This window comes from Phascolarctos cinereus, unplaced genomic scaffold (assembly GCF_003287225.1).
Source record: "Phascolarctos cinereus isolate Bilbo 61053 unplaced genomic scaffold, phaCin_HiC Scaffold_726;HRSCAF=1367, whole genome shotgun sequence".
Taxonomy (NCBI): domain Eukaryota; kingdom Metazoa; phylum Chordata; class Mammalia; order Diprotodontia; family Phascolarctidae; genus Phascolarctos; species Phascolarctos cinereus.
Window position 1 is genome coordinate 100,851,448 of NW_027556098.1, and position 26,448 is coordinate 100,877,895.

The 26,448-nt window shown below is 37.3% G+C and overlaps 1 protein-coding gene across 1 annotated transcript in view; it reads left to right on the forward strand.

Annotated features, from left to right (window-relative positions):
• NECTIN3 (nectin cell adhesion molecule 3) overlaps positions 1–25,818 on the forward strand; it is a 197,569-nt gene extending 171,751 nt beyond the window's left edge. Inside the window, exons 8-9 of the mRNA XM_021007156.2 lie at positions 13,961–14,023; positions 15,657–25,818. Coding sequence (XP_020862815.1) covers positions 13,961–14,023; positions 15,657–15,836 — 243 coding nt within the window. The 3' untranslated portion in view covers positions 15,837–25,818. The remainder of the gene's footprint in view (positions 1–13,960; positions 14,024–15,656) is intronic.
• Positions 25,819–26,448: the final 630 nt, after the last annotated feature.

The window sequence follows — 26,448 nt, forward strand, 5'->3', positions numbered from 1 at the left end:
ATTTTGCTTGTGCAAAAACTTTTTAATTTTATATAATCAAAATGTTCTATTTTACATTGTATAATGCTCTCTATATCTTTTTGTCCTCAATTCTTCCCTTATCCATAAATCTGACAGATAAACTATTCTATGCTCTCTTAATTTACCTATGGTAAATTTTTATTTTATGTGTAGATCATGTACCCATTTTCACCTTATTTTGGTATATTGTGTGAGATGTTGGTCTATACCTAATTTCTTCTGTACTGTTTTCCAGTTTTTCCAGCAATTTTTGTCAATTAATGAGTTTTTGTTCCAAAAGCTTGGATCTTTAGGTTTATCATATACTACATAACTATGGCTGTTTACTGTAATATGGTTTGTACTTTATTCCACTGATCCACTACTCTATTTCTTAGCCAGTACCAGATTATTTTGATAATTACTGCTTTATAATACAGTTTGAGATCTGTTATGGCTAGACTACCTTCTTTCACATTTTTTGATTGATTCTCTTGATATCCTTGAGCTTTGTTCTTTCAGGTGAATTTTTGTTATTTTTTCTAGTGCCATACATTTTTTTTGACAATTTGATTGGTATAGTACTGAATAAATAGATTAATTTAGGTAGAATGGTCATTTTTTTACTTTATTGGCTTGACCTACCCATGAGCAATTAATATTTTTCCAATTGTTTGGATCTGACTTTATTTGTGTGAAAAGTGTTTTATAGTTGTGTTCTTATAGTTCCTGGGTTTGTCTTGACAGGTAGACTCTCAACTATTTTATATTGTCTACAGTTATTTTAAATGGAATTTCTCTTTCTATCTCTTGGTAATATATACAAATGCTGTTGATTTGTGTAGGCTTATTTTGCATTTTGCGGCTTTGATAAAGTTGTTAATAATTTCAAATTTTCAGTTGATTCTCTGGGATTTTCTATGTGTAATATATCATCTGCAAAGAGTGATAGTTTTGTTTCTTCATTGCCTATTCTAATTCCTTTAATTTCTTTTCCTTCTCTTATTGCTATAGCTAACTTTTCTAGTATAATATTAAATAATAGAGGTTATTATGGTCATCCTTGCTTCACCCCTGATTATATTGGGAAGGCTTCTAGCTTTTCACTATTACAGATAATGCTTGCTGAGGAGGTTAGATAAATAATACTTATTTTAAGGTAAGCTCCATTTATTCCTCTCCTCTCTAATGTTTTTAATACAAATGGGTGCTGTATTTTGTCCAAGGCTTTTTCTGCATCGGTTGAGATAATTATATGATTTCTTTTAGTTTTGTTATTGATATGGTCGATTATGCTGATAATTTTCCTAATATTGAGCCAGTCCTGCATTCCTGGCATAAATTCCACCTGGTCATAGTGTATGATCCTTGTGATACCTTGCTGTAATCTCTTTATTAGTATTTTATTTTAAAATTTTGCACCAATATTCATTAGGGAAATTGGTCTATAATTTTCTTTCTCTGTTTTGACTCTTCCTGGTTAGGTATCAGTGCCATATTTGTGTCATAAAAAGGAATTTGATAGGACTCCTTTGTTTATTTTTTTAAAATAGTTTATGTAGTATTGGGATTAATTGTTCTTTAAATGTTTGGTAGAATTCCCTTGTGAATCTGTCTGATCCTGGGGATTTTTTGAACTTAGGAAGTTCATTGATGGCTTGTTCAATTTCTTTTTCTAAGATTGGGTAATTCAAGTATTTTATTTCTTCTTCTCTTAATATGAGTACTTTATGTTTTTTGTAGATATTCATCCATTTCATTTAGATTGTCAAATTTGTTGGCATATAATTGGGCAAAATAGCTCCTAAGAATTGTCTTATTTTCCTCTTCATTGGTGGAGAATTCATTCATTTCATTTGGATATTAGTAATTTGGTTTTCTTCTTTCCTTATTTCAATCAAATTAACCAATAGTTTATCCATTTTATTGTGTTTTTTTTCCATAAAACTAGTTTATTAGCTTAATGGTTTTCTTACTTTCAATTTTTATTAATCTCTCCTTTGATTTTCAGGAATTGCAATATAGTGTTTAATTGGAGATTTTTAATTTGTTCTTTTTCTAGTTTTTTCTAGTTGCATGCCAAATTCATTAATCCACTTTTTCTCTCTTTTACTGATGTAAATAATCAGAGATATAAATTTTCCCTTAAGTACTACTTGGGCTGCATCTCATAAATTTTGGTATGTTTTCTCATTATTGTCATTTTCTTTAATGAAATAATCAATTGTTTCTATGAATTGTTCTTTGACCCACTTATTTTTTAGGATTAGATTATTTAATTTCCAATTAAATTTTAGTCTCTCTTTCCATTGTCCATCATTGAATGTATTTTAGTTGCATTGGGATCTGAAAAGGATGCATTTAATAGTTCTGCTTTTCTTCATTGTGTTGTGAGATTTTTGTGTCCTAATACATGGTCAACTTTTTGTGTAGGTGCCATGTATTGCAGAAAAAAAGATATATTCCTTTCTATTCCCATTCAATTTTCTCTGCTTCCTTCATTTTTTTCACTTCCTTAATTAACTTTTTCCTTGTTCATTTTCTGGTTAAATTTATCTAGTTTTGAAAGGGGAAAGTTGAGGTTCCCCACTAATATAGTTTTATTATATATTTCCTCCCATAACTCATTCAACTTCTCCTTCAGAAATTCAGATGCATGCCACTTGGAACATATATGTTTAGTATTGATATGACTTCATTGTCTACAGTATCTTTCAGCAAGATATATTTTCCTTCTTTTCCTTCTCTTTTAATCAGATCTACTTTTACTTTTGTTTTGTCTGAGATCATGATTGCTACCCCTGCTTTCTTAGCTTCAGCTGAAGCATAATAAATTCTGCTCCAGCTCCTTACCTTTACTCTGTGTGTATCTTTCTGCTTCAGATGTGTTTCTTGTAAGCATTGTTTATTGTAAACATTGTAAAATATTGTAGGATTCTGATTTTCAATCCATCCTGCTATCTACTTCCCTTTAAGGGTTAGTTCATCCCATTCACATTTATTGTTATCGTGACTAACTCTGTATTCCTCTCCATGCTATTTTTTGCTGGTTTATCCCCCTCTCTCTCTTACCCTCTCCCTTTTCCCTCCTCACAGGTGTTTTACTTCTGATCACTGCCTTCCGCAATCTACTCTCCCTTTTTTTCAGTCCTCCTTGCCCCTTCTCTTATCCTTGTCTCTTTTTACTTCCTCATAGAGTAAGATAGATTTCTGTATCCAATTGAGTGTGTATGCTGTTCCCTCTTTGAGCTAATTTCGATGAGAGTAAGGTTTGAGCTTTGGCCTCCACCCCACTCCCCATCTTCCCCTTCATTATAATACCTCTTTCATGCATCTTTTATCTGAGTAATGTACCCCACTCAATGTCCCCCTCCTTTTTCCTCCAATGCAATTTTCTTTCTCACCCCTTTATTTTGTTTTTTTGGGGTATCATCCCATAAAAGTCACCTTTTGTCCATATCCTCTGTCTCTATATATACTCCTTCTAATTGCTTTTATAGTAATAACATTCTTAAAAGTTACAAATAATAAAAAAAATTTTTAAAGAAAAAAAAGAAAAAAAATTTTAAATTACAAATATTATCTTGCCATATAGAAATAAAAACAGTTTAACCTTATTGAATTTCTTATATTTTCTCTTTCTTGTTTCTTTTTTACCTTTTTATGTTTCTCCCAAGTCTTGTATTTGGAAGTTTTTTTTTTTTATTGAGCTCTGGTCTTTTAATTAGAAATGCTTAAAAGTCCTCTTGTTAAATGTCCATCCCGAAATACTATATTCAGTTTTGTTTGGTTGGTGATTCTTGGTTGTAATCCTAACTCCTTTGCCTTCCAGTATATCATATTCCAAGACCTGTGTTCTTTAATGCAGAAACTGCCAAATCCTGTGTAATCCTGACTGTAACTCCACAATATTTTAATTGCTTAATTTTGGCTGCTTGCATCACTTTCTCCTTGATCTATGAGCTCTGGAATTTGACTATGATGTTCCTGGGAGTTTTCATTTTGGGATCTTTTTTAGGTGGTGATCAGTGGATTTTTTCAATCCCTATTTTGCCCTCTGGTTCTAGTTTCTTTGATAATTACCTGAGAGATGTTGCCAAGGTTTGGTTTTTTGTTTGTTTTTTCTTTTAATCATGGCTTTCAGGTAGTCCAATAATTCTTGTATCATCCATCTCTCCTGGATCTATTTTCTAGGTTAGTTATTTGTCCAGTGAGAAATTTCACATTTTCTTCTACTTTTTCCTCTTTTAATTTTGTTTTTATCGTATCTTCATATCTCATAGAATCATTAGCTTCCACTTGCTCAATTCTGATTTTTAAGTAATTATTTTCTTCAGTGAGCTTTTGAATTTTCTTTTCCATTTGGCCAATTCTGTTTTTTAGGGAGTTATTTTCCTTGGTAAATTTTTTGTATAGCTTTTCCCATGCCATTTGCTCTTTTTTTCATGATTCTCTTGCATTACCCTCCTTTTTTTCCCCAATTTTTCTTCTACTTCTCTAATTTGCTTTGTAAAATACTTTTTAAGCTCTTCCAGGAATTCTTTTTGGACCTGAGACCCAATTGTATTTTTTTTTTAGGCTTCACTTGTACCTATTTTGACATTATTGTCCTCTTCTAAGTTTATGTATGCCTTGATCCTCCCCATCACCATAACTTTGTATAGTGATTTTTTTTTTGCTCATTTTTTCTTCCTTTTTTGTGACTTGGTGTTTTTATGTGGGATATGGGCTCTGGTCCTACACTACCCCCCAACACTAAAAGCTTGGAATAGTGCAGGGCCTCCCTTCAGTTCTGTGTCTGAGGCTGGTTCTGAAGTCAAGGCAGTCTGAGTTGTATCAGGGCGTCTGTGGTTTGGGTCAGGGAAGACAGTTGGGTGTTGTTATTGTTGTTGTTTGTCCTTCATTCTTGAAGAGGAGCAATGACATCATGAGGGTGATGTCTTGACTTGCTAGTGAATTGGATTTGAGTGAGGCAGAGCTGTGTAAAGTCATCAGCCTCACTTTCTTCTCCAGAATCATCAGGGTCCAGTGGCAAGACAAAGGCCAAGAGGACTGGCAATGGCCCAAGACATAATGGGTGACCTTGGCCTTTCTAAATTAAGGTCTTTCCCAGGTCTCGGTTTGTCTGAGACTATACCCATTGAATGATTGAAGGCAAGGTAAGAGTTGAGACAAAAGATGGTCAAATTTAGCATCCCAAAGATATCACTTTGGGAGGGGAAGACCTTCAAAGTTTCTGGCCAAAACAAAAAATAATTGCGATTTACACTAAGTATAAGCTATCAAAACCTAAACAATGAGCCACACAGGCTTGAACTGGGCCTATTATTGAGTTTTTTCAGAGCCCTAGATAGCTTCAAAGCATCCCACTTGGTTGGATTAAGTAAATTAATATGGTACAGTGTAAAGAAGAAAGGATTTGAAGTCTGGAGAACCTGGCTTTAAAGTCTAGTTCTGCTACTTAGTACCCATATGACCTTGGACAAGTCACTTACTCTATATCCTGGCCTCCATTTCCTGATCTATAAAATAAGGAGTTTGCCCTAGAAAACCTCGGAGGTCCTTTCCAGCTCTAAATCTATGATCCTATGAAATTTTGTGTTCTGCTTTTGAAAAATTATGATCTTATAGTACCAGGATACATGACCATTCCTTATTTCCTAGTGGTTGGTTAACATGCACAGCAAATGAGCTTTCTGTGCTTCTGTGCCTCTCTGGCAGCCCCTTAAATATTCCCTTCTTTAAAGGCCTTAAAGGCTCTCCTCATTCCTCAAATAAGGCACAACCTATGCTCACAAAGGATTTCTTGGTAAGGAATGACCAATTAGACTAGTAATTTAGACTAGTAATCAGGTAATGAAATATGTCTGTTCTTTCTTCCCTTGTAGATTAATGAAGACTGTGAAGTCATAATTATAGTCATAACATTTCTATAAGAGGAAGGACCTTAGAAGTCGTCAAACCCAACACCCCCACCTCCATTTCATAGATGAAAAACTGAAGCCCAGAGAATTCAAATGACTCATTCAAGGCATTTGAAGCTTAACATTAAGGAATGACACAGCTGGGTGGCTAATGGGAGAGCCAGGATTAAAAGCTAGTTTCCTGTGTCTGTCTTACTGTACCACATGGCCTCTCTTGACTCTGTTTGAAACAATCAGGCTTTTATAATCATCTCTAGTTTTTATCCTTTAGTCAGCTTTGCATCTACCCTACAGTGAGTGTCTGCCTGTCTTTTCTTACCTCCTCTCTCTCTCTCTCTCTCTCTCTCTCTCTCTCTCTCTCTCTCTCCTCTCTCTCTCTCTCTCTCTCTCTCTCTCTCTCTCCCCCTCTCCCCCCTCTTTCCACTTCCTATTCCCACTCCTCCCTCCTTTCCATCCCTCCTTCCTTCCCCTTTCTTTCCTTCCTTTCCAGATTTTTCCCACTCATCGCCATTTACTCTCTCAGATCACTTGGTTAAAATGAAAAGCAAGATCTTTTCTGCAGAAATTCTACTTGTGACTGATTCCTGCTTCCAGACCTTTCCTTTTTGACTTACTTCTGGCCAGGTTGGATGTGGGTCATTAAGGGAGTGCCATGTGTCAGATACCAACTTATTCACGCTCATGTACCAAGTTCTGGGCTTAACATGGGACACACCAACCCAACCCACCCCTACTACCTCTGGGCACTTTCTTTTCCCATGTAAGATTGACAACTTGGAAATGTCCCATTTGAATGAACAAAATCTGATTCATTTTTTTTATATTGATCCCCAAGACCAGTAAAGCTGTGGAATGTGTATTTATATATACAGTTTTCATTAACACACTGTGGAAGAAAGAGCAGATATATTTCATTACCTGATCTCTAGCTTAAACCTTGATTGTTAACAGGCCACTCCTTATGAAGAAATCTATCCTGTGTTGTAACCAAACAACAGTCCCTTCTGCACACATGCTCCAAACTCCCACAGAAACTCACCCTAAGTAGGGACCTCAGAAACTCACTAGTCCAGCTTCCAACTTGTTTCCAAACAATCCTAACACAGTGGCTGGCACATAGTAGGTATTTAATAAATATTTTATTGATTATTGAACAAGAATGCCCTCTACAATATACTCAAAGAGTGACCATCCTACCTTTGTTTGAAGACTGCTAAGAAAGGGTGAGCTATTGTTCCCTGGGACTACACATTCTACTTTTTGTTGTTGTTTGGTCATATTTTCAGTCATGTCTAACTCTATGTGATCCTATCTGGAGTTTTCTTGGCAGAGATAGTGAAGTGATTTGCTATTTCTTTCTCCAGCACATTTTATAAATGAGAAACTGAGGCAAACAGGGTTAAGTGACTTGCCCAGGGTCACATAGCTAGTAAGTGTCTGAGGCTAGATTTAAACTCAAGAAGATGAGTCTTCCTGACTCCAGGCCCAGCCCTCTATCCACTACTCCCTCCACCTAGCTTTTCTGTTCTACTTTTGGATACTTCTAAATGTTAGGAACATTTCCCTGTTTAAGTAAGCTTAAATTTCCCTCTTTTCAACTTCCATGCATTGATAGATACCTATTGAGCCAAGCAGAATAAGTTTGACCCCTCTTTCAAATGACAGTCCTTCAGGTACTTGAAGAAAACTATAATGTTTCTCCTATTTATTGTAAGGGGATCTGTCTCTTGTTTTAGGCTGAACATCTCCAGTTCTTTTAATTAATCCAGCATAATCTCAAAATCCTTCATCCTACTCACCTTTCTCTGGATGATCTCCCACTTATTAATGTCCTTCCTAAAATGGGACACCCTGAAAAGAACATAATACTCCAGATGTGGACCGATGCCTAGGCCTGGACGTTATCCCTCCACCCCCCACCCCCACCCCAGCTCCCTATAAAACAACAGATGGTTTTATTTTTGGATGCTGCATCATACTATTGACAGGAATTGAATTGAGCTTACAGTGCATTCTAGTTCCACTAAAACCCCCAGACCTTTTGTAGATAAATTACTGTCTAGCCATGCCTCCTTGAACTTGTGAAGCTAGGTTTTTTGTTTTGTTTTGTTTTGGGGTTTTTTTAATCCAAGTTCCTTTAAAATTTCAAGTTATTCCATTTGGCCTAGTGTTCTAGTTTCTCTAGATTACTTTTGCATCATAACTATCTTGTAATATGTTAGCTCTCCTTCCTAGTTTTGTGCCATATGTAAATTTGATAAGCATTTGCTGTATCCTTTTATCCAAGTCATTGATAAAAATGTTAAACAGTTCAGACCCATACACATATCCATGGAACACTCCACCAGGAGCCTCCTTCTAAGCTAACATCAAGCCATTAATAGCTGTGTTTTTCTGTCCAATCATTCAGCCAGTTCTGAATTTACTTAAATGTAGTCTTTTCTAGCCCACATCTGTCCATCTTGTCCACAAGAATAGTATGAGAAACTACATCAAATACTTTGCTGAAATCCAAGTAAACCCTGTCTAAAATGTTCCCTTAATCTAGCAACCCTGCCAAGAAAGGAAATGAAGTTGCTCTGGCATGACCTGTTGTTGATGAGAAATGTGATCTCTTTGTGATTTCTTTCTCCTTTTCTAATGTTCATTAAACCATCCTTTTAATAACGTATCCTATTTAGGTAAATAAAATAAAATAAAATAAAATAAGGTATCCTAGAATTTTGCCAAAAGTTGAAGTCAAATTCACTGATCTATGGCTGCTAACTGCACTCTTTTCCCTTAAAAAAATAAGATGTTACTGTTCTCCAATCCCAGAGGGCATCTGTCCTGTTCCCCATGATCTTTGAAAGATCATTGACAGTGGCTCAGTTCTTACAGCATCGTGGGATGTAATTTGCCTTATTTATCTATCTGTTCCCCTATGTATGAGCTGTCAAGGATCTCAAGTCTCATACCATACTTGACACAGATGAAATGAGTTTACCTCTCAGTCGTATTAATGCCCTCCACATGGACTCCTGAACCTAGTTTTGTCTGTCCATACACTGGCCTCACACATGCAAGGGCTAGTTTCTGTTATCATGCTTCCTGCCTCACACCAGCATTGACCTTATGTCTCCATGCTTTCGAAATAGCCCTGGAAAGCTGTGAGTAGTTATGTGCATGACCCTGAAACCTCAGGTGCACAGCTATTTCTGCTGCTGGCAGCCCTAGGGCCTTGAACTAAGTACATGCTATGTATACACGTAGATAAGTACGCATTTTAAAAGCCATTATGAAATGAGAATATATTGTAGAAAGAAACAATTATCTTCCCGTTTAAGAAGAATGGCCAAATAAAAATGTTGCCTCCTTGGGATGGTTGTGGATTTCTCTTCCCTGGGCATCTGGGAGGCAACATGTTAGAGTGGGTAGGGCCCTGGCCTTGGCCTCAAGAAGACCTGGGTTCCATTCCTGTCTCAGATACTTACAGGCTGTGTGACTCCAAGCAATTCACTTTCTGTGCTCCATTTTCTTCATCTGTAAAATGAGGATGATGGACTCAATGGCATCTAAGTCATGTTACAACTCTGAATCAATCATTCTAGGATGCATAGATATAAGGGAGAAGTTGAACAGTTGAAAAAAAAGTTGAAAAATTTGCTGGCCAGTTTATTAAGTTGACTAAGTTGCCAGAAAATCACTACCATTTGCAAAAGAGTTTTATTGTTCCTCCCTTCCCCTCCTCCTTCCCAATTTAGTATTGTGACATAAAGGGTACTTAGATGTAAGGAAGGAAACAATAAGTACTCGGGTTGCCTTTTTTAAAAATCCAGACATACCTTCTCAAAAGGATGAATTAAGGATTCAGTAGCTTAGGCATCTTGTGAATCTGTCCTTAGGTCAGAGCCCTGAACCACTTTGATTCAATTCAACTAACATGTGTTAAAGTCTTCCAAAGTTCTATGGGAGATTCAGAGATGAAAAAGACACAGTGCTAGCCTCTTGGTACTGATACTAAATCACAGGGAAGAAGGTATACTAAAATAACTATAATACTGTTGGGAATTTTTCCAGTTTTTCATTTACATGCTATAATGGCATAGAGGCAGTTTTCCATGATTCAGACTAAGGTAGGGACAGCAATGGCCTAGATAATGTAAAACAACAGAGAAGCAGTGAAGTATGCCTGCCTTGGGTGCACTTTTTAAGGGCTCTAGGGTAGCAGTTATACCTTCCTAATTATATTTGGCTCAGGCTTGTACAAGTTTGAATGTCTGGTATAAACAGTCACTGTAGGACAGGTAAACTAGAGGCATGTGTGTGATGGTGAGTGAAACTGGCTGAATGAATATTTGCCAAAGAATATATGCTTGCTATAATATAAACATTTTATGCTCTAAATCACTATTGATTAGAGAAATGCAAATCAAAACAACTCTGAGGTACCACATCACACCTATCAGATTGGCCAATATCACAAAGCAGGAAAATGATAAATGTTGGAGAGGATGTGGGAAAATTGGAACACTAATGCATTGTTGGTAGAGTGAAATGATCCAACCATTTTGGAGAACAATTTGGAACTATGCCCAAAGGGCTAGAAAATTGTGCATACCCTTTGACCCAGCAATAACACTTCTAGGGCTGTATCCCAAAGAGATAATACAAATGGGAAAAGGACCCACACGTACAAAAGTATTTATAGCAGCTCTTTTTGTGGTGGCAAAGAATTGGAAGTTGAGAGGATGCCCATCAATTGAGGAATGGCTGAACAAGTTGTGGTATACGAATGTAATGGAATACTATTGTGCTATAAGAAATGATGAGCAGGCAGACTTCAGAAAAACCTGGAAAGACTTGTATGGTCTGATGCTGGGTGAAGTGAGCAGAACCAGGAGAACGCTGTTCACAGTAACAGCCATGTTGTACGATGACTAATATTGATAAACTTAACCCTTCTCAACAATACAAGGATCTAAGACATCTCCGAAGGCCTCATGGTGTCCACATTCAAAGAAAGAACTATGGAGTTTGAATGCAGATCAAAGCTTAGTATTTTGCTATTTTTTTTCTTCTGTTGTGTTTTGTTTCCTCTTTCTGGGAGTTCCTCCTGTTGGTTCTAATTCTTCCTTACAACATGACTAATGTGAAAATATGTTTAATAGGAATGTATATGTATAGCCTATGTCAGATTGTACACCCTCTTGGGAAGAGAGGGAGAGAAAAATTTAAAACTGAAAAGCTTATGGAAGTGATTGTTGATAAATCAAAATAAATGAAACATTCAAAAAAAATTTAAAAACAAGCAAAAAAATAATATAAGCATTTTATAAACTGGAAATCTCTATGTAAGTGTGAAGCACAGTTATCACGAAGTGAATAATCCCCCTGTAGATTATCAAGAGCTGACCATTATCTACAAGAAAAGAGAATCCTTTAATCAATCAATTAACAAAAATTTGTTAAATGCCTCCTAGGTGCCAAGCACTGTTCTTGGTCTATGAGTTTGGGGATGGTATGGTATCTGGTTGTTGTTGTTCAGTCATTTCAGCCACGTCTGATTCTTCATGAACATTCTTCTGGGATTTTCTTGATGAAGATACTGGAGTGCTTTGCCACTTCTTTCTCTGGCTCATTTTTCAGATGAGGAAACAGACATACAAGGTTAAGTGACTTGCCCAGGGCATATAGCTAGTAAGCATCTGAGGCCAGATTGAACTCAGGTCTTCCTGACTCCAGGTCTGACTCTCTATCTACCGCACCACCACCTAGCTGCTCTGTGGTATGGTATATCCCTATATTATTCTTGGTTGGGAGATGGGAGAGAAGAAGAGATAAATGAACAAATGAATTAAAATACATTTATGAAGTGCTTATCATGTGCCAAACTCTGTGTGTGTATGTGTGTGTGTGTGTGTTTGTGTGTGTGTGAGACACATAGAAAAAGACAGTGGTGCCTTCTGTTATGGAGCTCACTCTACTCTGAACGGGAAAGATAGCAACAAATGTAAGAGAGTTCAGCTACAGGGTGAGCATATTTTTCTCAACTTCAAGCCCATCCAAAATATCAGACTAAGGCCAGCTGAGAGATTTCCTTCTCTCTTGAGCCGTGCCTCCAGTAAGATACAAGTATATGTATAAAGTTCTTCCATACAGCATATTGCTTTTCTGCATTTTTCTCATACCATCATAGCAAGTGTAGAGGTAGACAAACAGGATTCAGACTTTCAGGTGCAAGCATTATCTTGGTTTTTTTTCCTCTATTTCATTTTTCTATTGAAAAGCATTTGTTTCCTCTTTCTACCACTCTCCCACAATTTAGAAGAATAAAATAAAAGCAAAGCCTTTGTAATAAATATGCATAGTCAAGCAAAACAAATTACCACATTGTCAGTGTCCAAAAATTTATGTCTTATCCTGAATTTTGAATCTATCACCTCTCTGTCAGGAAGTGGGTATGACTGATCATCGTCAGTCCTATGAAATCATGATTGGTTGTTACATTGTTCAGAGTTCTTTAATCTTTCAAAGGTATCTGTCTTTATAAAGCTACTATTACTGTATAAATTGCACAACTGGTTCTGCTCACTTCAATTGGCATCAGTTCACGTAAGTCTTCTTATTTCTTATGGCTCAATAGTATTTCATCCACATACCATAATTTGTCTAGCCATTCCCCAACTGATAGGCACCTCTTAATTTCCAGTTCTTTACTATAACAAAAAGAGTAGGGAAAAATATTTTTGTTCATTGGCGTTTTTTTTTCTTTTTCCTTTGATTTCTTTGGCTTATAGACCTAGTAGTGGTGTTACTGGATCAAAGACTTTGTAGAGTTTAGGCACCTTTTGGACATAGTTCTAAATTGTTTTCCAAAATGGCTGGACCAAGTCACAATTCCATCAACAATGCATTAGTGAGCCTATTTTCCGCTGGCCCCTCCAACAGCTATAATTTTCCTTTCTTGTCACCTTTGTCAGTAGGTTTGATGTAGAACATGATAATTGCTTTAATTTGCCTTTCTCTAATTATTAGTGATTTTAAACATTGTTTCATATGATTGTTGATAGTTTGAATTATTTGTATTTAATGGTAGCCATCTCTAGGATGGGAGGGAGGGAAGAAAAAAATGGAAAAAAGAAATTTACATGATCATTTTATTTTATACACACACACACACACACACACACACACACACACACACGGAACAGCAAATAGTACATAAATAGATTTGCAGTTTCATGTGCAGTCATCTTTTTTTAAATTCTATTATGTTATGTTAATGCTTGTTTTGTTTCATAAATTAAAAATAAAATAAAGAAAATTTAAAAAAAGAAAACTGCTGATATCTTTTGACCATTTATTTATTGTTGGAATGGTTCTTATTCTCATATATTTGAAGCAGATCCTTCTTCATATTGGAGTCTCATATCAAAGAAACTTACTGTGAAGATTTTCCCTCCATTTAACTGTTTTCTAGTTACACTGGTTTTGGCTATACAAAAAAACTTTTTAATTCTGTAGCATCAAAATTGTCCATTTTACCTTCTCTGACCCTCTCCATCCCTTATTTGGTCATGAACTCTTCTCCTATGTGATAGTTATTTAGGTGATGAAGGCCTATATGTCTTGGTATATGTTGCTCTATATCTAATTTCTGGCAGGTTGCTTTATGGTTTTCCCAGCATTTTTTTTTTATGGAAAAGTGAGTCTTTATACCATGAGTTTATACCATAAGTTGAACTTATCAAATATTGTGTCCATTTGTGGGGTTTTTTTTGTTTTTTTTTTATGTTGTGTACCTAATCTGTTCCACTGATCCAATACCATGCTGTTTTGATGATTACTGCTTTAAGATCTGGTACTGCTAGGCCCCATTCCTTCCTACTTTTTTTTCAATATTTCCCTTGAGATTTTTGTGAATTGGATCAGTTTTTAATAAGGTTTAAAGCCAGATGTTTTATATGTGATAATTTGTATTATGAATGGATTTTTTTTGCAATAGTTCTGTATTTGTGATAAAAGCAAATATTTTGTTTGTTTTTTTCCTACAGAGAGAACACTTTCCTTTGCAGAGTCAGTACAAAGAAAGAGAAATAGGCAGCTTTCAGCATACTGTAAGTAATAAGCTTATATTCTAGGTGTGAACTTGGCCAAGCCACAGCTTTTGTAGTAGTAAAGTGCTATTTTAATCCTATGAAGATTCTTCTTTTTTTTTCCTCTTATGTTCAGTGTTGTCTTTGACTGTCTGTTGGAATAAAATTTGATAAAATATTTAGGGTTTGTCTTTCCTAAGCAGTAGACATCATGTCCCATGAAATAAATAACTATTCTGAGTAACATTACCTGTTTATAGTGTCCTAGATACTTTACACAAACTATATTGCTCACCAGTAAAATATTACAGTTCTCTACCACAAACCACTCTGTCTTTTAAATACTTAAATTACTCAGTGTGTAAGAACAGATTCTGGAAAATAGTAGGGCTTATTATAGATGGGAAAAATTAAATGTAAAGGAAAAGAAAACCATTTTAAAATTGTTTTGGGACCCATATGTCCTTGCCTTGGACTAGAAGTTGGGAGACACTGGCCTAGACACTATTAAGAATTATGAGTAATATATTTCATAATAGGTGTCAGTCATGACATAAGCTAGAAAAAACAAGGAAGAAATTTTAACTCTAAAGGGATTTTTGTAGGAGTTTTTTGGAGGAGGGCGTGTGAATAAGGTTCCATTTTTTACATACAGATTTTCATGGTGTAGTGGAAAGAACATACAGTTTAGAGTTAAAAGACCTGGATTAAAATCCAGACTCTTTCATTAACAACATAATGACACTGGCTAAGACAGCCTCTTGGGCCTCCATTTCTTAAGCTGTACAATGCAAATGGTAGACTAAATGATTTCTAAAATCTTTTGAAGTACTGTGATCTTCCCATACACAACTCCCAAGTCCTATTTGTTTGATTTTTGGCTTTTCTATTTGTTTAAACTCCTTGAACTTACTGTGGCTATTCCCAACATCAGCCTATGAGACCTTGTTGGTAGAAACTCCTGAGCTTCACAACTTTTATTTCTCCTGGTTTATCATATAATTAGCTGAACTTTGAAGTGGCATTGTCTTTCTTTTTATATCCAATTTCTATTTTTTTCAATCAATGAAAATTCACCTTCTCTCCTTCCCACCTCCTCTTCCCTCCACCACAATTGAGAAAAGAAAAAAAGAAAAAAACCAACCTATTTCAAACGTGTATAGTCACACAAAATAAATTACCCCATTAGCCATGTCGAAAAAAAAGGGTTTCGGTCTACACTCTGAGTTCATCACCTCTCTGTCAGGAAATAGGTAGCACATTTCATCCTGAGTCCTACATTTGATCAGACTTCTGAAGTCTTCCATAGTTGTTTGCCTTTTCAATGATGTTCTCAATGATGTCTTTAAATTTAGAAATCTGAACCTGGTCACACTCTAAATGTCCCTGAGTTGTTTAATATCTTGTATCCTGGGAATGACACCACTTTTGCTGGGGTGCAGCAAGGATGATCTCCTTTTTATCCCCAAATGAAAAGAGAATTATAGTTTTCACTTAATGGTTGGTGGAAGAATTGCCAGGGTGGGTGGATATGTGTGGTTGGGGGGAAGGTAAGGATACATAGACTGAGTCATAGTCTTACCTAAGAGTAACCAAGAATGAGAAGAATGCAAACAGCTGATGTGTTTAATGTAAGCAATATTTGAATTTTTAGACTATGGTAAATGGCAGACAGTTCGACTATGAAGATCACCATCCAGAGGGGGAAGATGGGTTTCAGCAGATGTATCCCCTTTACAGTCAGACATGTTTCAAAGACTGGAGCTGTGACAAACATCAGCAAAACTCAGATCCTGGAAGATCCTACATCAACCCCCGAGAACATTACGTGTAATTATGGACGTGTGACAGAGTGCTCATTCTTATACTGGGAAAAGAAAACATCAAGCAGTGTATCTCTTAGCTCTGAATTTCATAGGGCTGGACCAAGTGCATTTGGAGTGTTGATGAATGACTCACCATTGATTGGCCAGCCCCTGGCCTTGAATAGGTTTTCCTCAACCTCTATCTGTGAATCAAGTATAGCTGTGTATGTGTGTATATGTGTGTTTCATTTCAAAAAAACAACAAACCACTAACATTTGGCCTGCGATAGCATTTTCATTTAAAATTCCAGTGTGTGCCTGTGATAGCTGCTATGAGTCTCCAGAAATAGAGCCCCAGCTGGCTGCACTAGCCTCACTGGGTTTCAGGCCTGCCAGCCCATTCATCTGTAGTTCAAACGTGCAGAAAATGAGTTTAGAATCCATTCCACTAATTATTTCTCTGGGATTTGTCTTTCCCTGACATGCTTAATAAAATTACAATACCTGTGTACAAATAGAGACCCAAGGAAAGAGGCATAATTTGCTCTGTGTGGGGAAAACAACAATCACCACAAAAGAGAGAGAGAAGAGAGAGAGACAGAGAAAGAGCAGCTTTCCAACTTAAAGCTAGTGGAAGGCTTTAACCCTTATGAAGCTGCTATATGTGTATTTTTCTTCAGCCACAATTCCTCTCCTTTTTTTGGAGGCAGTCAGGGTTAAGTGACTTGCCCAGGTTCACACAGCTAGTAAATGCCTGAGGCCACATTTGTACTCAGATCCTTCTGACTCCAGAGCCAATGCTCTATCCACTGTGCCACCTATCCCTCAGCCACAACTTTGAAGCCAAAATTTCCCTGTAGAATATGACCTAAAGCTCAGCTGCTGCTGTCTGTCCACCTTTCTATCAGTGACCAAGTGTGGTTCTCTTCTTTTGTTCCTGTGAATTCTACAGACTCTCTGTACTTCTTAGATTAATATCCTTCCTAAATACTAGATTCTTGGAACCTGTTCTAAACTGTCCTTGACTTCAGCACCTTTTTTTTTCTTTTCCACTTTCTTCTGTCTGACATGTTCACCTTCTGCTACTGAAATCTGATCTAACCCACTTATGCCACCCCCAAACAACTGCCTTTTCCCATAGGTTTTGCCCCTGTGTCTGTATTTTAATTCATCCTTGCTTCTCTTCTATGTAACACCTACTTCAGAACTGCCTATTGCATTTCTGTGCTGCAGAGACACCTTTGAATTAGCTCTTCACTTGAGGTCTAATGCAAAGAGAGTTTTAAAACTAACAGAAGTCTACTTTTATATGACATATGTGCACAGACCCCAAGCTCTAGCCTCTCCTCAGCCAGAGAGCTTTGAAGGACTGCCAGTAGTTTACCTGGTTAGCCAGAGCAAAGGTCATTGAATTTTCCACAAAAATACTTGGACATTACAAAGAAAAATGGTGGCACTGATTTGACCTGTTTTTCAACCAGTGGATTATTTTACCTGTGCCAGATGGTCCAAATTTTCCTCATTCCCATTCAGTATCTCTAAATAAAAATGGGGCAGAGTGATGGTAACAATGGTGGAGAGAAGGGAGGATGGGAATTGAGTGTATTTACAAAAATGTGAACACTTTCACAAATGTAAACACTATCACAAATACATGAAAGTTACTGAGCAACACCATGAAGTAGTGTTTAAAATTGTGCTCTTATGTCCCTACGGAATATGTGGTCCTGCCTGAGGAGATGTTAGATGAGGTTAGCCTTATGGTCACTCGTTAATGCAACATGAATGAAAAGGAGAGCAAAAAACTATGGAGTTGCCATTTGTGCATTGGACCTCAGAAACTCCTAACCACCATTTTCTTAATTCTCTCTGCTTTGCACCATTCCATGCCCATCTATAAATTACGTCTCAGTGGATTATGGATGAGTTGCCGCCATTTAAATTCCTTCTCCTAGAGCTAAGTAGTCTAATAAGTTCTTCACATTTTTCTTTTAAGATGCATGATTTTTTTTTCCTAGAATACACCCATAAATTTTTGCAGTTTTGGGCCCTACTTACTTAGGTCACATAAACTTTGTAATAGTGTTTCCTGGTGCCTTCTATCTATTGTTTCTAAATATTGAACTAAACAGGAAGAGACACCCAAAAGGGATATTCAGCTTTATCCTCAACTGAGAAATGTCATCCAAAAATGGCCTACTGGTCCCTAAATTTGGGTCCCAGACAACTTGACGGTGTCCATTTAAATTTGGAAGTTTGGTTCTAAAAGGCGAGTGAGGGAGGCTTACAGAAGTAATCCCCAGCTGATATTAGATTACTCTTCCTATAACTGATTTACTAGGACACAGTAAAACTGGAATAAATCCCTAGAGCACTTACCCGCTCAGGCTGGCAGTTTTGCATTTCCAGGGGAAGTGTGCAGGCCCATCTTAAACACACATCCTTTATTGCTCATTTTGTAGGCAGCCCAGGCTCCAGGAGCAAATGCATTCGGTGGCTGTAATAGCAACCCACCAGCTGCTCAGCAAGTCCCACTAAATGTAACTGCTTCAAAAGCTGGGATTGGCCAGATGTGCAAGAGATGAGTTTGGATATTTTCTTAAATGACAGTGATTTACCCTTTCTCGAAAAGCTTTTTTCCCCTCTTCCTTTCTACATTTCACATATTTGAAGAATGTCTGCAGTCTTATGAGTATAATATGGAAGTCTTAACCCTGCCAGTCGAGGAAAAGAATCAGATTTTTTGATGCCCTTGGCGTGGTGCCTTGCACATAGTAGGTTCTCAATAAGCATTTATTAAAAAATCCCCTTATTAGGTTTCCCAGGTCATATCTGCCCAGTGGGGGAGGGGGCACATTTAGTTTCTTCCTTCCTGCTTTGAGATGCATTTCCTAAACTCCCTTCCATATTAAGAGACAGCATGGGTTTTGGTGGTGGTTATTTTTTATAAGCATAGCCTTTACTAGCCTTCTCTCATCAGTCTCCCTGTGGGTGTTGGAGTTGCACACAATAGAATGTTTCCTCCATGTCTTTTTCTTAAGAGCTGGTTTGAGGTATATGTGTGTGTGTGTGTGTGTGCCTCATCAAGGTTTAAAATGTGTAACCTCCTTCCCCATCAAAGTGTGAATACAATTTGACTTCTTTAAAAGAGTAGCTTATATCAATCTAGGAATATAACAGGAGCACAACAAAGCCATAATCACTTATACAATTACAGATTCAATAATGCTCCCTCCCACCTTTTTTGCATTTTGAATGACTGAAAAATAGATTTGGCAGTCCTTCTTGTGTTACATTTAAGTAATTAAAATTTTTCAGTTTGGTCCTATTTCCCTGATGCAGTAGTAGCAATGTGAAAATAAATGGGGCAGCTGGATTGCACAATGGATAGAGCACCAGGCCTAGAGTCAGAAAGACCTGAGTTCAAATCCAGATCCAGCCTCAGATGCTTACTAGCTGTGTGACCCTGGACAAGTGACTTAACCCTGTTTGCCTCCGGTTCCTCATCTGTAAAATGAGCTGTAGATGGAAATGGCAAACCACTCCAGTATCTTTGCCAAGAAAACCCCAAATGGGGCCACCAAGAGTAAGATATGACTGAAATGACTCAGCAACAGCCACAAAAACAAATAATGCAATATGCTATTTCTGCACTTGGATAAGTCTCCAAAGGTATAGCCCTCTATTACCCAGGCAAGATTAAGAATTATTGCTAGCTCCACCTGAGTCAGTCTACTTTGTTCCACTAAATGCTCTTCCAAAGCATTGAGCATCTTTGTCCCTTCATGACTACATGATTTGCAATTTTTAAATACTGGCACTAAAAATGTGTGCATTTGTAAAACATAATATTATAAGTATCCCTTGTTATGTTTTCTATCTTCCATCTCATCTCCCTCTCCCCGTTGTGACTGCCAACTCTCCCCATCCTTGGTCTTGGTTCTGCTTTGCTTTCCCATCACATACAAACAATGTCTACGGTGGGAAGAGCATTAGCCCTGGCCTCACAGGTTGTTGTTCAGTCATTTTTCCATGGTGTCCGACTCTTGGGGCAGGTCCCTTGCTCTGCCTAGTCTTCAGCTTCCTCATCTGTAACATGAGGACACTTGGACTAGATGATCTCTGATGTCCCTTCCATTTCTAGTTCTAAGATATGACTCTGTGTCCTTTTCCAAAGATTAATTAGTCATCTTGGTTGCTAATTCAGATAAGTTGCCAGCAGGTAAGGACAAGAGGGGCAAAGAATGTTACAGAATTAGAGAGAGGAGCCTCTTCTTCCATAGGTCAATAATATGCCAGGGTAGTATTATATCTGTTTTGTTTTTGTTTTTGTTGTTTGGTGGTTTTGTTTTTTTTTTTTTTTCCGCTTTGTAACATCCCCTACCATGAGAAACGTATTGCTGCTCATCAGGGTTTATTCTTGTTCCATTAACAAGGTCATAGGATCATGGGGCCATAACTATGCAATGAGAAATGGGGCCAAAATCTACAGAGATCAAGTGTCCCCTTCACTTGAAACCTACATCCATGCATTCTCATTCATACTCACATTCAAAAATGCGCATATCCATTATTGCCAAAGCTGACTCCATTACTTCCTAATGCTCTGCTTCTGGAAGTGCAGGGGGAGGGGGAGGTAATGTTTTTCCTTGAATTTAAAGCAGTTAAGGAATACTCAAAATGTTTATGGACACAGAAGGGTGTGTATACACATGTACATATCTATCTCTGTCTTTCTGTGTCTCTATATATGTATGTATGTGTGTGTATATATAGGTATAGCTATATATACACACACATATATACAGATAATCTAGCTAGCTAGCTAGATTGGTAGATAGATAGATGGACGGATGGATGGATAGATGCATAGGTGCATAGACCTGATATTACTGAACTGGACAGACTGAAATGTTAAAGTTTCCAAAGGAGGTGAGAACATCTTTCAGGAGTCTGGTATAATAGAGGTATTGAAATGAAAATCTATCCCTAATGGCCAGGAAAGAGGTATATAACTCTAGTGCATCTTTCTCAGTATTATTGATAAAAAAAAAAGATTCTTTATGTATCCATCTGTAATTTTGTGCTGAAGAACCATTTAGGATAACAGGGTTGTGAAAGTAGCGTTTTTTAAAATGTCCTCAAAGCTACCTCTTTCAAATTTCAAGGGATGCTCCCTGATTCTCATATTCAGAGGGCAGCTAAGAAAGAATGTGGTCATCCTCTACATACAATTCATAATCTGATAAACTTCTAAACTTCTCATCTCCCCTCCACCTCTCCACCCCTGCCCCAGATTGGAGAGTCCCAATTATTGGAAATCTCTCTTCCTGTGGAAGGAGATGTATTCCTTGAATCCTTTTTATTGGATACTTTCCTTTAGATCTTCTGCAGTTCCATTCTGTCCTTCTTCCAGGGCATGAGCCTGAGTTGCATCCAGTTTTTCCTATCCTCATCCCACATCTAAGACCTTTGTGAAAATAAGCTGCATTTTCTGCTACAGTTGCTCATTGGGCCAATATTATCAAGAAACAAAATGACTGCTAGGTTCTTTTTCTTAGCTGTGCCTGGCTTCTCAGTGCTTATAATATTTTAGCTACAGTCCCCCCAAATGCATGGACAGCCAAGCTTATTGAATACTTTTCCCCCCACTCAGCCTCTCTTGTAAAAATTTCCTATAATTTATCACTTCTGTTGGACATTTTGCTGCCCAGAAGAATTTAGATAGCCCAGAGAGCTCTGAATTTGGAGTCAGAGGATTTGGGTTCAGATTGTCCTTACTACCTGTTTGACCTTGGGTAACTTGCTTAACTTCACTGAACCCTAGTCCTTTCATCCATAAAAAGAGGAGAATGGACAAGATAATCGATAACTTGTAAAGTACCCTTTTGGCTCTGATTCTGTGGGCATAGTTATCACTGCTTACTCTTGCTTCCAAATTATTTATAAAAAATGTCAAAAAAAAAAGCTTAGTTCCTGTGAGACTTCTTAATTGCTTAGCCTTCTCTCAATTCAACAAGCACTTATTAAATATTACATGTGCCAATGGGATTGCCAAAAATAAATAAATAAAGGGGGGGCACCTTCAAGGACCTTATAGTTCTTATTTATCTTTACTCTTTGCTTCCATCTCAAAACCAGTTCATGTCATAATACCTTCTCCAACTACTGATTTTTACCCGCTATGGCCTTCAGCAATTCCCTTAAATTTTTTGCACCTCCATTTCTCCATATGTAAAATGGTGCTGCCCACCTCATCAGTTATTGGGACAAATGAATGAGCTGGCTTATTGAAAAATAAAATGCTATGAGGTGCTCCAAGAGAGGTGAGACTTATAAAGTTGCTTATGAAAGTGTATCTAATTAATTTAGAGTTTTAAGGGTAGTTTGATGGTATGGTGGATATAGTGCTAAGCCTGGAGTCAGGAAGAACTGAGTTCAAATTTGACCTCAGAAACTAGCTGTGTGACCATAGGCAAGTCACTTAACCCTCCATTTCTTTATCTGTAAAATGAGCTGAAGGAGGAAATGGTAAGCCACTCCATTGTCTTTGCCAAGAAAATCCCAAATGGGGTCACAGAGAGTTGAACAAGTTCTGCAACTGCTGTGTTCACCCCCTCCACAGCCAACTTCTGCTTTCTTTATAGCTGAAAAATTGTCTCTGATCAAGTGTATTCTGTCTTCCAGATTTTATCCCATTAATACCCTACCCAGTGTCCTCCCTAGGTTATCCAGATTTGAAACTTTGTTTTAAATTTAGTTGTTGAGATCTCCACATCTCTCATGACAAAGTCTTCTTTGTCAAGATTATAGAAATTAAATCATAGAAAGATAGTCTGTCCCCATGAAAAAAGAGTCAGAAGCTAATGAATTTATACTCTGCCTACATTACTAACTTCCTGAAAAACCTTTCATGAAATCAGTCACCTGTGTCTATTTCTCATTTGTATATTGAGTTTGACAGTGGTTGTCAGTTGCTTTTTCATAATGCAGTGGTTTTACAAGAACTGACCAGTAAGTGTTTGTTAATTCAGTGTTCAGGATATGATGAATAGTTTGTAGGCTAACAGAACCCCAGTGCTGGATGTCAAAAGGACCTCAAAGACTGTCTAGTCCAACCTAAATTTCAACAGCATTCCTCTCCACACCACACTAACAAGTGGTCACCTAACATTCCCTTGAAAACCCCCAAAGAGAGTGAGCCCACTCCCTCCAGAGGCAGCCAACCTCCATTTAATTGTTAGGTCCAATTGTTAGGCTTTTCAAATGCAATGTTACTTACATAGGATCATAGATCCAGAAGAAACCTTGGTGGTTCTCTAGCCCAATGGGAACAAGTATTCATGTAGTGCCTATTATGTGCCAGGCACTGTGTTAAGCACATTTGCAACTACCATCTCATTTAATCCTCCTGACAACACTTCAAGGTAGATGCTGTTATTATCCCCATTTTCTAGTTGAGAAACTGAGGCAAACAGGTTAAATTACTTGCCTGTAATCACATAGCTAGTAAGTGTCTGAGACCCAAGTTGAACTCAGGTCTTCCTGATTCCAGGCCTAGAGCTCCATTCTTTATGCCACCTTGTTGCCTTTCCAAGGTTCAGAGATTTTAAGGTCAAGTGGGAGGATTCAAAGGTAACATTTATATAGGATTTTAGCTCTAGAACAAGAAGGGACCTAGAAGCTAGCTAATCCAGCCTTCTCATTTTATATCTGATAAAACTGAGTCCCACAGAGTTTAAGAAACTCATGCAATTTAATACAAGTATTCAACATCAAAGGCACGATTTGAACTCAGGTCCTCTGATTCTAGAGTCAGTACAGCTTCCACTGTACTATCTTCTCTAGACTAAACATTTCCAAATTCCCTCAACAGCTCCTCATATGACATGGCTTGTAGATTCCTTGTTAACCTCATCCCCCTCCTCAAAAGGTGTTAAAAACTTGTCAAACTTGCCTTCCAAAAAGGGACACTGGATGTAACACAATACTTCAGTTGTGGGTCTGAGCAGGGCAGAAGAGTTCAGTATAACTATAACTTCCATTGTTCTGGATCTACCAGTAAGGCAGCCTAAAACTAGTAATGCAGCCTAAAAATCATATTTTTGTTTGTTTTTCCAGGGGCTAGCATGTCAAGTTGCTGATTTGTAAGAATCCCTAAAATACCCAGATATTTTTCTTGTAAATTATTATCCATCCATGTCTCTGTCATTGTGTGCTTATGCTCAGCCCAAGTGTTGACTTTTATATTTATTCCTATTTAATTTCATATTTAAATATTTAGATAGATCCCTTTCTGGGTCTTTGGTGATCTTGAGTCTTTCAAACTGCCCCTCATTTGCATGTCATTTTCAGTTTTGCTAAATCTGCCAAGTAAAACAAGTAATTGGTTCAAAAGAGGTTTCAATAGAACAGAGTCCTAGAGCATTCCACAGAAGACCTCTCTCCAGGTTGATTTATGCATTTGTTACCATTGTTTGGGTAGAAATCCCAACTACCATCATGAAGCCCACATTTCTCTATATCACATAAAGGAATAGTCTGAGAAGCCTTGCCAAACGCCTTGTTAAAATCTAGGTATGTCATTTCTATGGAATGCTCTTTAATCTATTAATATAATAACATCATCTAAAAAAGAAAATGGCCTTGGTCTGTACAATTTGTCCTTGATCAACCCACATTCTTAGTGATCATCACTTCCCTCTCTAAATGGTCACAAACCAACCCTTCAGTAATGCGTCCTCGAGCTTTGTTAAGAAAAGAAATCACATTTGCTGGCCTATAGTTGGAAGAAAACACCTCCTTTTAAAATATCAATACCACAGAAGGAGGGAAGGAAGGAAGGAAGGAAGGAAGGAAGGAAGGAAGGAAGGAAGGAAGGAAGGAAGGAAGGAAGGAAGGAAGGAAGGAAGGAAGGAAGGAAGGAGGAAATGAGAGAAGTAAGGAAAGAAAGGAGGGAAGGAAGGAAGGAAAGAGGAAAGACAAGAGAGGAAGGGAGGAAGGACAAGAGAGGGTGGGAGGGCAGAAGTAAAGGAGCAAAGGAATGGGGCTATATATACAAGCAAAAAATGATAATACTTGTCCTCAGGGAGCTTACAGTCTAAAGGGGGAATGGAGGAGGCATCAAGACAGCATACAAAAGAAAGCTAAAAAGCTGGGGTCAGGGGTAAAGTTAAATCTAAAGAACTTCGAAGAGAAGCAAAGCTGGCCTATCTCTTTAGTCTTCATCGTACCCCAACAAAACATGCTAAAGGGATTTTTAGTTTTAGCCCCAGCTTGGTTTGACCTTTGTATTATTTACATTCATTCTTACAGGGCTGTATGTCTAGTGCTTTGCCCTTCACACACTATGTAAATGTGAACTTCACTAATTTTCTGTATTTTTTTTTTTTTAAATTCTGAGTTTGTTGATGGGGAGCCTGTGTATTCAAACCAGTCTCTTTAAACACCTCCCCCTTTTCTTACTCATTACAATGATTAGTGGTTTGCTTTTTTTTTTTATCAGAAGTTTGTCTTTCAAAATTTCCTTTCTGTCTTATGGCTTCTTCCCTTAAAGAATTTAATGTATTTTTTTCAAAATGCTGTATTACAACTTGTTTTGAAATACAAATTCTGCACTAACCTGTAACGTTGAGATAGTCAAAGGTAGTTTCTAGTTCGTTTGAACTACTTTTTTACTTTGATGAATCCTATGTAGAAAGATAACAATAGTCTGTATCATTTGTCAAAAAAAAAGTATGTAAACATTCTTTTAAAGTAAAAAACTGAAAAGTTAACACAGAAATGTAGGAGGGAGGGAAAGGGTAAGTGGACCTTCAAATGTGAAGAAAGTGCTGAAGTGTGTCAAAGGTTAGATTGAATTATGAGATTTTATAATTAAACAGACAGATGCTACGTAGTTATTTGTAGATGGTGCTTATTTTTAAGTTACCAGATATTGACTTTTATTTTTGCACTCTTCTGAAGTGTATGATTTGTTGACACATTTTAAATAAACATCTTTACTATCAAGTGACAAGGTTTGTCATCCTTTTATATTTCTTCCTACCAAATCGATCATGTGACTTAAAGACAATCACACTTATATACAACATACAACCTTGACTCCAAAAAATGTAAGAGGATTTTTTTTTCCCTAAGCAAAACACTCTCACCTGAACCTTACTGAATGGTTACAAAGAGCAAGACATCTTCCAGGCGAGAAGCCCTATAAAAAGGCTATTCTTCAAAAATTATGACTTTTTTGTAGTTTCAAATATCCTTTTACAATATTTTTGAACATTCTGAAACAACTAAAGGATGTGTCAGAGCACGCAAGCAGTTATTTGAATTGCTTGCCAAAATATTCTTAACTTTGCTGAAAAACCATCACATATACCCCACCTAAGCTTGTTCACCAATGGCACACCACCCCATTCAAATGCCTTCCCCTACATAAATCCACCAGCAGAAGTAATCCTTCCTCAGCACCCAGATAGTACTTTGTACTGAGATTGGGCACTTAAAAGTTTTTTTTTACCCAAAATTATAATTAACTTTGCATGTGTTATACCCCATCTCCTAGAGAGAACATAGCCATAAGTAGCGATTTATAGACAGCACTACACACCACCCCCATGCCCCCCACCAGTGTGTGTGTGT